Genomic DNA, 13,152 nt, shown 5'->3' on the forward strand with positions numbered 1-13,152 from the left:
AGTACCGAGTTAAAATTCCTTCCCAGGAACCAGGGGAGCCCCGCATAGGGGGTCAGCGCTTGTGATAGCCGCATGAGGAATGCTGTCTGGTCAGTATTCGGGGCATAAATCGAGGCCAACAATATAGATTGACCATTGAGCGTGCCCTGTACTAGAGTGTATCTGCCTTTGGGATTTATTACCGATCCCATACCAACAAACGGGACGCCCGCTCGCACCCAAATGAATGTGCCTCTAGCATGAGCCGAATACACAGTACCATACACTTGCCCCCTCCAGTGCTTGCACAGTCTCTCTAACTCCGATTGTGACATGTGTGTTTCCTGTAGGAGGGCGATTCCTACCGAGTGCCTCTGGAGGTAAGCAAATATGGGGTATTGCCATGTGGGAGTATGCATGCCGCGTATGTTCCATGTGATCGCGCCATTGCGAGATTGCTTGGGCAGCGGGGAGGTCAGGGGCAGGACAAGGTCTGCCGGGTGCGGAGTTTGGTCGGGTATGAGTGCACCGGTCTGCTGTAACATTAACAATGTGTGAACCGTAAACAACAAAGCGTCCATGGTGAACTTTGCGTGTTTGTTCGTCCAAACTTCTGTGACCATGGATATGTGTATTCTAGGTCAAGGTGCGGCCTAATGAGGTGCGTGCGCTGTCAGCGTTCTGTTGCGACTGTCCCCTCCCTATCCCGCGTCAGTGGTGTGCCATTTAGAAAATTCACCAGCGTAGCCTGTGGGCTGGTTGGCGTCTAGGTGAAGCTGGAAGTCTCAACATCTGTCTACCACGGGGCGCTAGGCAACGTGTTGTGGTACCCCAGTAACAACCAACCGGAATGTACAGCCAACAGCCTTGTTGATCTGCTACCACCCCCCACATATCAGGAATGGAGCCACATTAACAACAATTGTCTACTTGCGTGGATAGTCCGCCTCAGAGTTCAGCGCGACAGCATTCTCATCCCAGGATACCATCAGCCGTCTGTGGGGTGACAACTGGTAGGCAAAGGTCATCTGAGATGTCAGTGGACGGTGACGATGAGCCACTCACCACCACCGTGGGCTGCACGAAGGATTGCAGCCGGTCTTTAGCACACGGGGTGCTAAGTGTTGTGACTGCTGCCAGCGCATTTTGATGCTCCGTTCGCATTTTCTCCGGACTTTGAGCTGCTGTTCTGGGATCCGCCACGCGTCGTCCACGTCGTCTGGGCCTCCTGCCTGTTTAGATGTCGTCCTCTGGATCCGTCGGGCTGGTCCCCGTCCATAGTCCTGATGTCTCGAGCCAGGCCCATGTCTCCGCAGGGGAGTCGAAGAAGCGGACTTTATCCTTCCCCAACTCTCGCTGCCTGGCAGGAAACAGCAGCGAGTACGGTATCTGCAGCTCCCGGAGTTGACGTTTCACCGCCATATAGTTGCTTCTACGGCGTTGCATAAGAGCGGTGTAATCGAGAAAAAGCATGACACGGCTGCCGCCTTCCCTGAGACTGCCCAGTGTCCGCAGGACCACATCTCTGTCTCTGTAGTTCAGGAGTTTGAACAGGAATGGGCGTGGTCTGGCTCCGGGCTGAGGTCGCCGTGCGGGCACCCGATGGGCCCGTTCCACCGCAAACTGCTTCAACAGTGTTCTCTGCAGCATAAGCTCCAGCAGCCAGTTCTCGACATACTGCTCTGCGTTCCTACCCTCTTCTCCTTCTGGTAGTCCCACGGTGCGGATGTTATTGCGCCGAGAACGTCCTTCCGCGTCTTCCGCTCTGTCCTCCAGAGCATGCATGCGCTCTATGACATCTTGCAATGCAGCAGCGTGGCTGCGAGTGACCGGCTGAAGCTCTTCGATCGCTTGGCCTTGGGTGGCAACTTTGTCAGCCAGCTTGCGATGGTCCGCGTGGAGGAGCGTGAAGACTGAGGTAACCTTGTCGATCCTGGTTTCCAGAGACGTCCTGGTGTGTTCCAATGCGGCACCTATTTTCTCAACTGCTGCAAGGACCGAGTCCATCTTGGCTGCCAGTGCTGCAGGCATCGGCTCCGCTTCACCATCATCTCGCAGACGTGGAGGGTCCAGGCCACCAGTGCACAGCGGCCCTTGCTGCATCTTGGCACGCATACGGCCCGTTACAAGTTGTTGTGCCGTGGGCATTCGTGGCCAACGTCCGATGCGTTTAGGGCATAATCGGTATGCTTATGCCCGGGGCTCAGGATAGTGCACTTCGAGAATCAGGTGTGTGGTGGAAGGCCCTGAGCTCATTTCCAGCAGGTGAGGTTGCCGCCTTACCAGCCTCGTGCTCCGGTCCCACAGCAGGTGGCAGCCAGCAGCAGCCCACAGCGCCAGATCTCCACTCGCGGCGCCCCCCCCCTGGGTGTCGCAGGCCACAGAACGTGCGTCTCCCAACTACCTGTCTGTTCCAATGCACGGGTGCTTAGTGACCAGCCCACGCCTGTCTCCTCCAGATTAGGTCACGATGTGATGTAGTGGCTGTGATGACCGGTAAGTCCTGATATGCCAAGAGCAGCAGCCATGCCACTCCGCCTGAGGCATCCAACAGGTCTGGCACCGTGTGCTTAGGGCCCGGCATCCATTGGGGCCTGCTGGGAGCCCAGTCCCACAGCTCCAGTGCCAGTCGCTAGGCCACTTCCCAGCCTCTCTAGGCGGCACTGCGCTTCAATAGTCCTCGCCGCAGAGGCAGGCCCCAGGATCTTCCTGCTCCACTTGTCTCCCGGGCCCCCGGTGAACGCGCTCTTGGCAGGGGCACAGTCGGTTGACCCCGTTCCTCTCTACGCGCACCCCAGTGGCACACCGGGCACAGGCGGCAGCCACTCGCACCTTTTGCCACACAGCCGTGACTTTACCCTGCAGTTCGACTGCAGAAGATGGTGCAGCCTACAAAATGGCTGACTGTCACTTCCAAGCTTTTCGCGCTGCACCTCCACCACCAGGTCTCACTTTCCCCTGTCTGTGTGTTCCATTTCGTGGCTTCGCTGCGCTCCACCCCACCTCGGTGTCGCTCTCTGCAACTGGCGCCGGGGTCCGTGTCTCCTCTCTGCCTTTAGAGCACCTCGTCAGCCACTGGCAGCCGCTTGGGCCCAGATCCCTCCCGTAGGACCGCAGCTCCCGCAGCCCGCACCTCTAACCTCGTCCGGGGGGCCCACACTTGCTCGCTGCCTCTCCGGGGATTTCATAGGGTCTCCTCTACGGCAAAAGCTGCCTCTCCCTGGGCTGCGTTTCAGCCGCGAGTTGAGCCGTGTAACCGGTACACCGCTGAGCCCCCAGGCGCCTCCCCGCTGTATCACCACAGTCTCGTCCGTTTCGGACCCAGATGGCACCACTGAAGGATCTTTTAGGCGGATAATCAGGGGATTTTGGTCGGAGCGCTAAGGACTCGCGTCCGCCATGTTGGCTTCCTGGCCATGCCCCATCAGTTGTCCTTAATGTTCATGAAGATAAATAAAGGTGACAGGACCCACAGCACAGCAAGTACCGCAAGGCGCAAGGTCAGGCTAACAATGACTGCCTTTCCATCACTAAGTTCCAAAAGGGAATTGGGACAGTAAGAAAAGGAACACAATACTTAAACGGCTATATACTAATAAAGGATCAAGAAACCACACAGTAAAAGGATTGCAATGATGAAGACTCACACGTGGAGTGAGTTAGAATAAGTTTATTCAATTGAAGCTTCCAACTCAAAAATAGAATACAGGTCATTGAGGAGATTCCGAGAGAAGCGTCTGGTCGCCTCTGTCATCAGCTATCATCTGGCAACATTTCAGAACGTTCAGCAAATGACTAACAGGAGGTAGCTACAGTGGAAGAGAAGGGACACACTAGTGAAAGAACACAACACCTCTTCTTAACAGATGAAGAAGGGGGAAGAGCTCTGGGTAAGGAAGATGTTCCACCCTTGCATGCAGGTAACATGGAAAGGTGCCACACCCTTCCATCACTCAAAAGGACGGAATTGCAAAACACCCTGCTGACGGTAAGGGGTTGGGAAAACTTACTGTGACCCTTGACTGTAAAACCACATTTTTTACACGTACAACATCACCAGCTTGCAAAAGGACAGGTTTGCAGCTATGTTTTTTTGTCAAAACAAACCTTACACTCTAATTGAGCTTTCTCCAGATTGCATCTTATCTGGTCAGGTGACCGGTCTACTCTCGTAGATACCACTAAGCAACCCACATTGTCCTTAGACATGGGCGTTCTGCCCCTCGTGAGTTCAAAAGGACTGTGTCTTGTGTTGTTGCATGGTGTACTGCGGTATGCCCAAAAAGTTTTTAAAAAATCGGACTTCAACACTAAATTAGTGTTATTAGTTAGTTGCACAGTACCCTTGGTCACCCTGTTGAAGCGTTCTACCACTCGATTACCAGTAGGGTGATAGACTGGTGTGGTTTTGTGGGAAATTGTATTCCTATTGAGAAATTTTGAAAGAACTTAGGAGGTGAATTGGGGACCTTGGTCACTGACAATACATTTTGGTAAACCTTCTTTGATGTAAACCTCATCCAGAAATTTTACAATGCTGGGGGCATCAGCTTTGTTGACAAAACCAATTTCTTGCCACTTGGAGTAATGACCAAAGAGGACAATGGCAAAGACTTGCTCACCTCGATCCATAACAGGGCCCACGATGTCAATACCAATTTTTTCCCATGGCATGGTGGGGCTGGCGATGGGATACAGGGGAGGTCTGAAAGTGACCTGGGTCTTTTCAGAGACACAACATTGCAGACAATCTCTGATGGTTTGCTCTACGGCTAAATTCATACTCGGCCAACAGGACCAATTCCTAACTCTGCATTTGGTCTTAACAATACCAAAATGTCCCTCGTGAAAAATTTGAAGGATTTTACATCTGAGCTTGGAAGGAGGAGCTATCTTACCACTCCTCATTAAAAGCCCATTTTCCTGAGATAGCTCATATTTAATCTCCTAAAATGGATGTAGTTCTTTAAAAATAAACCTCTTTTCTGGCCAGCTACTAGAAATCATGCTAAGTACTTCTCCAAGAACTGCATCCTTACTCTGCTCTCTTTTCCTCTCATCTAAGGATATGCCTTGCAACTCTTCCTGTATGCAACACAAAACTCATCTCCGGAGTCATCATTGGATTCTTGTAAAAGTACAGGCCTATGGCTTAAGAAATCTGCAACCACATTTTTGGCCTCAGGCACATACTGAACTTCATAATTAAAATTAAACAGCCAGACGGACATCCTGTCAAGTCTCATGTAGCATAAAGTCCCTTAGTGGTTAGAACTTTAGTCAATGGCTTGTGGTCACTTCTCAAAATGGCCTTGTTACCCCACACAAACTGCCGGAAATGTTCCAATCCCCAAACACATGCCAATGCTTCCCGTTCTATGAAGGAATATTTTTCTTCTGTAGGTGTCAATGAGCGATGAGCAAAAGTGATGGTGCATTCAATGCTGCGCAAATCTTTTTGCATAAGTACAGCACCTAGACCACTTCCACTTGCATCAGTGGTAGGGGTGGGCGGAATTTGCGAAATTCACTTTCGTAAATTATCGCGAAAATGTTAAAAATCTCCGCAAACACGCGGAAATATCGCGAAGATGCGGACGTTTTTTTCCCGCCCGTTCGCGGTATTTTCTTCATGGTCACGGCTCGCCACTTACCCATGTGGTTGCTCACGGGCGCGGCCATCTTGTTTTCACTTGTCTCGCGGTTCATGATCGCGAGAAGAAAGACGTGATCGCGCGACGAATGACGTCACTGCAGGCGCGAACTGTCGCGAGACAGCGCAAATGGCTACCAACAATCCAACATCTCATGGAGAACGCGACCAGATCGGGAAAACTTGTCGGCGAACGCGGGGATTCAGGTAAGGCGATCACGAGAATGTATTATTTTACAGCGCGAGCAAGCAAAAAATTTCCGGTAAAATGCGGATTGCGGAAATTTTGACATTTTCGCGCTCTCCGCGGAATGCTAAAATGTCAAATTATCGCAATTTCCGCAACCGGAACGGAATTTTAGCCCAGGCCTAATCAGTGGTGATATTACTTAAGGAGGGATCAAAACCCTGTAATGGGGGATGGAACACATATCTTTTTTAAGTATGGAAAATGACTTTCAGCACACTTCTGACTACACAAATTTGTTCTTCATTTTCTGCAATTGTCTCATTTCATATGTTTTGGAAGAAAAGTTCTAAATAAACTTCAAATAAAACTCGACAAGGCCCAAGAAGGAACGCTGTTCATCCCTGTTCTTTGGTTCAGGAGCATTCTGAATGGCATCCAAAAGCTCTTTTTTGGGCTTGATACCCCCTGCTGTAATCACATGTCCCAAATAAGTCACTTCGGTACAAGCTAATTTGCATTTGCTGTGCTCAGCAGTTAACCCCTTGGATTCTAATATGCCCAAAGCCTTTGCCAGTTCCTCATTGTGCTCCTTCCTGGATTTACCCATGACTAAGATATCGTCTTAGCACAAAAGAATATTCTCAACATCTTTAAAGATCTACTGCATGAGTCTTTGGAACATCCAGACCAAAAGGGACTCTCTTGAAGCGGTAAGGGTGTGATAAAAACGGTCAAGCTCTTACTGTCAGAGTGTAAGGGTACTTGGGGATATGCAGCTTTTAGGTCTATGGTGGAAAACCCTTTGATATCTTTTTTGAGAGCTAACATTTCACTAATGCGTGGAAGGGGAAACTAATCAATGACGTTGTTGTCATTGAGATCTAGCAAATCAATACACAATCTCAAATTTACATTGGGTCTCTTGACCACAACTAAAGAAGTGACCCACTCAGAGGACTCCACCTGTTCGATGACATCATAACTGAGTAGCCTCTCCATCTGTGCCTTGATATCTTCCTTGATGGCAAAGGGAATATTTCTAGCTTTGTGAATTTTGGGAATGGCACCATCCTTGACACATATTTTATGTTCAAAAACCTATTAAAAGGTCAATCGCTCCAGAAAAAACTTTCGGAAATGTATGAAGTACTCTGTTGCTGAATTCTTCATCAGTCTGGACAATGAGGACGGGTTCCACAATGTTGAGATTTGGAACAATACCCAATTTACCTTGGTCCATCCACCCAAACCTTGAAGGTCCAGACCTGGATACATACAGTTTCCCCAAAGATTCCCTACCTTTGAAAGAGAATTTGAGTTTCCTATAAGTGCAGAGCTCAATGGAATCTCCAGTGAATGTTTTAACGGAGATGTCTGGCAATTCTAACTGCTCACCCAATAGAGGGGAAACCTTTTCCTGCCATACCGTATTGTTGACCAGGGTGTAGGGTGAACCAGAGTATGCAACTATTGAGATATCTAAACCACCAATCGACATTTCACGAACTGTTTGTTTTCTAACAGGTAACTTGCAAAACGTAATCATCCTTTATATTAAGCACACGTGTTAATATCATCCTCATTGGATGAATTAGAGATAGCATCATGTTCAACCGCAGCAAACTTAACAGAACTAGCGGGTCTCTTTTGGCAAACCTTCTGGAAATGTCCCATGACCCCGCAAAACGAACATTTGTGTTTCCTGGCAGGGCATTTCTTATCATTGGTTAAATGGTTGAAACTTCCTCACCTTTAACAGAGTCTCCTAGCACTAAGAAAACCTTTGCCCCTACCAGACTTAATACTGCTAGAAATCTTCTCATGCTTGGGCAACAATTTACAATCCCCATCTTTGGCCACAATGAAGTCCTCTTTTTTATCCTTGTTTTCAGTGATGACAGCTTTGGCGCACCTGCATGGAAGCTCTGCTCTTCTAGCAATATCAATTACACTTTGCAAAGGACTTTCTCTCTTGGCCCGTAGGTTCTCTTGAATATAAGTATTGGATTCACCCTTGCATAACGATCTGGTCGCTAATGAACTTGTCATGAAGTCCATCAAAGCGACAATTGAGAACTAGATTATTCAAAGCTAAGACATAGTCATCGATGGATTCCTCCTTGCCTTGCTTTCGGTGGAAGAACTTATATCTGTCCACTGCAATACAAACAGTGGTCTTGTAGTAACTGTTTAAATCATCAATAGCATAGAATTAGTGTATACATCACCTTCCCCAGTTGCTCTTTGTTTTTTGTTAATGCTATTGAAAACTTTAATATCACCTGCGCCAAGGCAATGCAAGAGAATGTTATATTTTTTCTCAGCCGTGAACCCTTCCTCATCATCAAATGCTGTAACATAGCTTGTAAAGTATTCTCTCCACTCTTCCCATTTGAGACATTTAAGAAGAGGTTCACCTCCATCTGGAAGGAATGTTTGAGGAGGAGTAAGGTTCAATAAGTACCTTTAGGCCATGGCAGAGCTGATAGAAACTGGGAATTATTATTCAATGGAACTGATATGCCTAGTGCAAGTCTGAGCTGTAAATACACATTATTCTCTAAAACTAAGGAAGGAAAGAAAGAAAAGAACATCAGCTCTCATAATTCTAGTTGAAATTAGTCAAATGATGGTTAATATATTTGGTGATACCAGAAGAATGAAAGACTGTGCTTATCAGCGAATTAAGCACTAGTAGAAAAATGCTGTGCCAATCAGTGTGAGATGGCACTGGAATAACCAATAAATACCATACTGCATAGCCGTGTAGCTTGAGAGGCGATGCGCAATAGAAAGCAATGTCCAGTGCGTGAGGTGAAGTTAGAAAAATCATAAAGTAGGCAGAACTGCTCTGCCTGTCCGTGCCGACTAAATTGCTTGAAGACAAAGTAAGATAGAGCCTAATATAACATCGGAGTATTATCTTCTCAACCCAACAAAATCATAAAAATACCACTACAGAAATGTATATTGAAAAGGTATGTACGCATTAAGGGTCCTCTTAGCAAAATATTATTTTCTAAAAAAACAAACTGCGGAACTAAAGTGATAATTTACTGGCCCTGTACGAGCCCGTAAGTACCTTCTGCCATCTTCCTGGATGATTGATTGGATTCCAAATTTCTCCAGTCTCAGAGTTCTAGGTGACGGAGGAGGGGATGTCTCACAGTGTATGGTGGCCTTATCTTCACGGCTTTCATCCCGCGATACTGGTGACTGAATAAAGAGGATATAATGAGAAAACAAGGGTATGGCAGCTAAATAATCTTCAAAGCAATGTGTTGCAGTTATGTAATCTACACTCCCTAACAGGATTGAAGCATAGCATCTTTATTTACTTCTCAAGCATTCTTCTAATGTGTGATCTAATGTTACGAATGAAAGGCGAGACAGAATGGTGAATTACAGTGTACATCAGAGTAGTATATATTTTAAAAGCATGCATCCAGAAGAGGAAGACATCTGGCCAGATGACTGGAGAGTATTTAATACAGGGAGATGTAGCGTAAAATCTAAAGAAAAGATCTGAGCTTACCAAAACTTTCCGTCGATGCTTCCTTAAATCACTGGGCTAAATGGAAAAATTGAAAAACAATTACTTCAAAATGTTATTTTTTCTGTTGGTGAAATAACAGAAACTGAAATTTGATAACATATAAGCGTACATAAAGGTGGCAATTCTCAACATCATATTTTATCTTGCACTTGAGTGGACCTGACAAGTTCAAATGTTAGGATGTTATGCAGCATATTGGGGTAGGCCTAGTTAAATTCTGTTGGTATGATGCATCCTGTTGCCAGGAAGTTGCATGAATTGCCTTTGCACCTGGCATGAAGTGGAAAACACACAGCTTGTAATAAATTCTGAGAAGAGTAAATATATATTGTCCACATTCTACTCTTGCCTTTAAAGAGCAAGGGCCTTTATAGTTGGGTCCTCTGTCCCAAAGCCGAGTCACAACAGTTTGCTAGTCTTCTAGCCGTATAACTGAAGTGATGCTCAAAAACCAGACTGACATTTGCTAGTGGTAGGTCCATTGAGTGGGGATCTCCTGAACAATAGTAGAGTCCCAAGTTTTTTTTCTTAAGCCTAGGCACAGTATCTTACCTAATGCAACCAAGGAGAAATGAATGACTATGACACGCAAACTAACTAGGTGGGCAATTTGAGACCCGTACCTGGTTCACCTAAATGAAGGGACTGCCGGTAAAGATTACACTAGCTGAAAATGTAGCCCAATGACATATATTTTGTAGTTGGTGAACAGCTCCCACCTTCACTTTTATTCAACATCAAATCTGATATCTAAATCTTTCTATGAATATACCTGGTCTACTCCAGCCATTTATCTACAAACATTCAAGAAATAGTATGTACATTGCAAACGTAAGGTGTAGGGGAAACATGCTCAGATTGATGGCTGAAGCAACAGAGTTACTGCCAAGGAGAGGAAGACATTCCATTGAAAGCCTGCATTCCTTATGTTGAAACCTGTACCTTTAGTTGGGAGGCATCTTCCGTTGCCCGAGAATAGACACTTAATACCTCTGGTCTCATAGTTGGCTAGGAAGATATTTCAAGAATTGTTACTGGGCAAGTATCAAGTTTATTCAATTTTTCACTTCGGTGGCATGTCACATTAGCTTTCCGTAGTGAACCATGTTGTAAATTAAAGGCTTAGGTGCTATTTCTTAATATGTGATAGTCTGCATGTATTTGCCCAAGTTATTCAGATGTAAATTTATTATGCAGCTAGAGGACCCATTTTCCCTGGGATCTTTCTAAATAAGCTGCATGAATTTGATAAATTTCCCATTAGTTTTGAACGGCAAGATGTCTTGAGGTTTTGTGGTGGACGAAGGATAGACTTCCATTATTGAGGAGATGAAAAAAAGTGTATATTATATATATATAAATAAATTAAAGAATTTCATTCACATTACCATTTTATATAATTGTCCAAGCCTAATCGCTGTTAAAATGTAATCCTGTGTGAATTTACTATTTGTATATGTAGAACTCTAAGCACTAGTATATGTAGTAGACCTTTCTACTTTCTACCATTCCTATGTGACTTTAGAGTTTATCTGTTTGTATCTCTTCCTTGTGTGACTTTACAACTTGTACATGTGCAATGTTCTCCTGTTTATAGCTCTTCCTTGAGTGACTTTACATTTACATTTTTTTTTCTGTTTGTATCTCTTATGTAACTCGTGTAATCCAAAGTCCTTACGTAATGCAATTGGTTCTTTTGTAAAGCGCTCTGACACCTTCGGGTAATGTTCGCGCTATATATAATCGCATTAAATAAACACATAAATAAATAAATTTAGCACAACCCTTTCCCGGAAACAGAAGAGCTTGTTCAAGAATGCAAGGTCTATTATAACAACTATCACAAAAAAGCTAACCATGGAGGAAAACATAAATAACAAATGGTCCCTGTAGCATGCATAAGGTGTGGTAAAATATCTAAGGAAAGGTAAATAAATTGTACTTTCTCGCACAGTAGTACAATAAGAACACTGATGCACGCTAAGCCAATGCAATGCAGCGTTGTGGTAGATCTGAGCGCCATTGTATGGAGTAGTATAATGGGCTGTTGCAGCATAATACAGAGTGTGCTGTCTGCATCAGGGACTGTGATGTGAGCTGAGGAGGTGCATGGCAGGTCAGGCTGTGTGGTCTAGCAAAGTGTGATGTGATCCAGTGTAGATGCTGCAGTCTACTTCAAAAGGTGCAACTGACTACAGCAGAGAGATAGAGAATCCCGGGCAGGTGGTGTGTTCTATTGAGGCAAGCCCAGGAGGTGCTGTGTAAGCATCAAGGAGCTTATTGTAAAGTGTCATAAACAAGGTATTATCTGGTGGCGAGGCTACTCGGTATGTACACTAAAATCTCCTAGTCACTGGACCCACCAGTTTACCTTTGACACGCCCCTTTAAGGTTAATGCGGTTTAAGTGAAGAGCACTTGGAAGTATGCATGATCCCAATACGCTCTGCAGCTGCCTGGCCTGACCTGGCCTGCAGAATCAAACATTAAAATACACAATCGATGCTTGAAGGAAGCCTGCTCAGTGTATCAGCTTCAGATGGACTCGTGCCTGGCCTGCGGGATAGAGGGCATTTACTCAACATTAGTTAATCTAATGTTCACCACATGGTTATGAGCTGGTGAGTATTTCAAGACTTATTTCCATTCTGTTTACATGGAGCGTTTACTAAAGTAAACAAAATGAACTGCACCATGTCAGTATTAATCTGTTCTCCATTCCCATCGAGTCAACTTTAAATCTATCTTTAGGTGCCTGAGGCTTTGAGGTAATCAGTAGTGTGTCTGTATTGTGTCACAGAGGCATTACATTTGTTCTCCTTCGGTGATTTTACTTTCTTTTGGAGATTTTCATGATGGGTTTCAAGAACGACTCAAATGATAAGCTTTTGGAGAGACAAAAAATGTGGGAAATCTCTCGACGCATACAGAAATCAGACTTTTGGACCTGGCCCTGACAGAATATACCATGATAAGTTGAGGGAATCGGCTAGACTACACTACATTGGTACCCGTGGCGAACTCTATGAGGAAGGAGACAAGGCAGGGAGACTACCAGCAAGGCTTATTAAAAGACAAGAAGGAAGAAAGTGACATGAGGAGATAGTTGATGAAAGGGGGAGGGGCGAGCTCCATTAATGGAGTGTTGTGACGTACGGAGAGAACAAAGAGAGCCCGGCCGCAGTTAGTCCTACCTCGAGGATGGGTTCCTTGGAGGCATTCTGGGATTGCTCCTTGTCCTGGTTATATTGTGCCCCAGTCACCCCAGATCTGCTTAAATACTGGAGTTCTATTAAACAAGCCATTAGACTACTTGAAGTAAAATGTATTTAAATGGTCAAAGGACATTTACTTTCTGAGCAAAAGCATTCTAAAGCACATTCCACAAATTTACATAACCTTCCTTTAACCTTCCTTCCAGAAAGTTGTGAGATCTTCCTTTAGTTTCCAATCAAAGGGGAAAGGACTATTTGCTGACAACTTCCTGTATCTTGTTTTGGTTCTACATAGAGAACTTCAGAACTGCATCTGCTTGAATTGCGACACAAAGTCCAATACTCAACAGTTCTACGCTCCGCTGGAAACCCTGTACCCTATTCTTCATTTTCTCCAGTCCGTCCGAACCACCTTCCAGTCTACCTTCATCAATGATTGCCTTCCTTTGTCCGAGCCCCATCCGCCTACAAAAGGGAGATTTTTTTTAATCTATGTCCCCCTCCACATTTTGGGATTCCTTCTCGCAGGATTTGTGTTCCTCCACATTCCAATATCATGT

At 45.5% G+C, this 13,152-nt stretch overlaps 1 protein-coding gene across 4 annotated transcripts in view; it reads right to left on the reverse strand.

Annotated features, from left to right (window-relative positions):
• Positions 1-13,152, reverse strand: part of PPFIA4 (PPFI scaffold protein A4) — a 3,163,248-nt gene that overhangs the window by 1,356,195 nt on the left and 1,793,901 nt on the right. For all 4 annotated transcript variants that reach the window (XM_085600211.1, XM_085600208.1, XM_085600219.1 and 1 more), the window contains 2 exons: positions 9,358-9,393; positions 8,905-9,038 (listed from right to left, as the gene is read on the reverse strand). In XM_085600211.1, coding sequence (XP_085456337.1) covers positions 8,905-9,038; positions 9,358-9,393 — 170 coding nt within the window. The remainder of the gene's footprint in view (positions 1-8,904; positions 9,039-9,357; positions 9,394-13,152) is intronic.

This window comes from Triturus cristatus, chromosome 1_2, assembly GCF_964204655.1.
Source record: "Triturus cristatus chromosome 1_2, aTriCri1.1, whole genome shotgun sequence".
In the NCBI taxonomy this organism is placed as follows: Eukaryota; Metazoa; Chordata; class Amphibia; order Caudata; family Salamandridae; genus Triturus; species Triturus cristatus.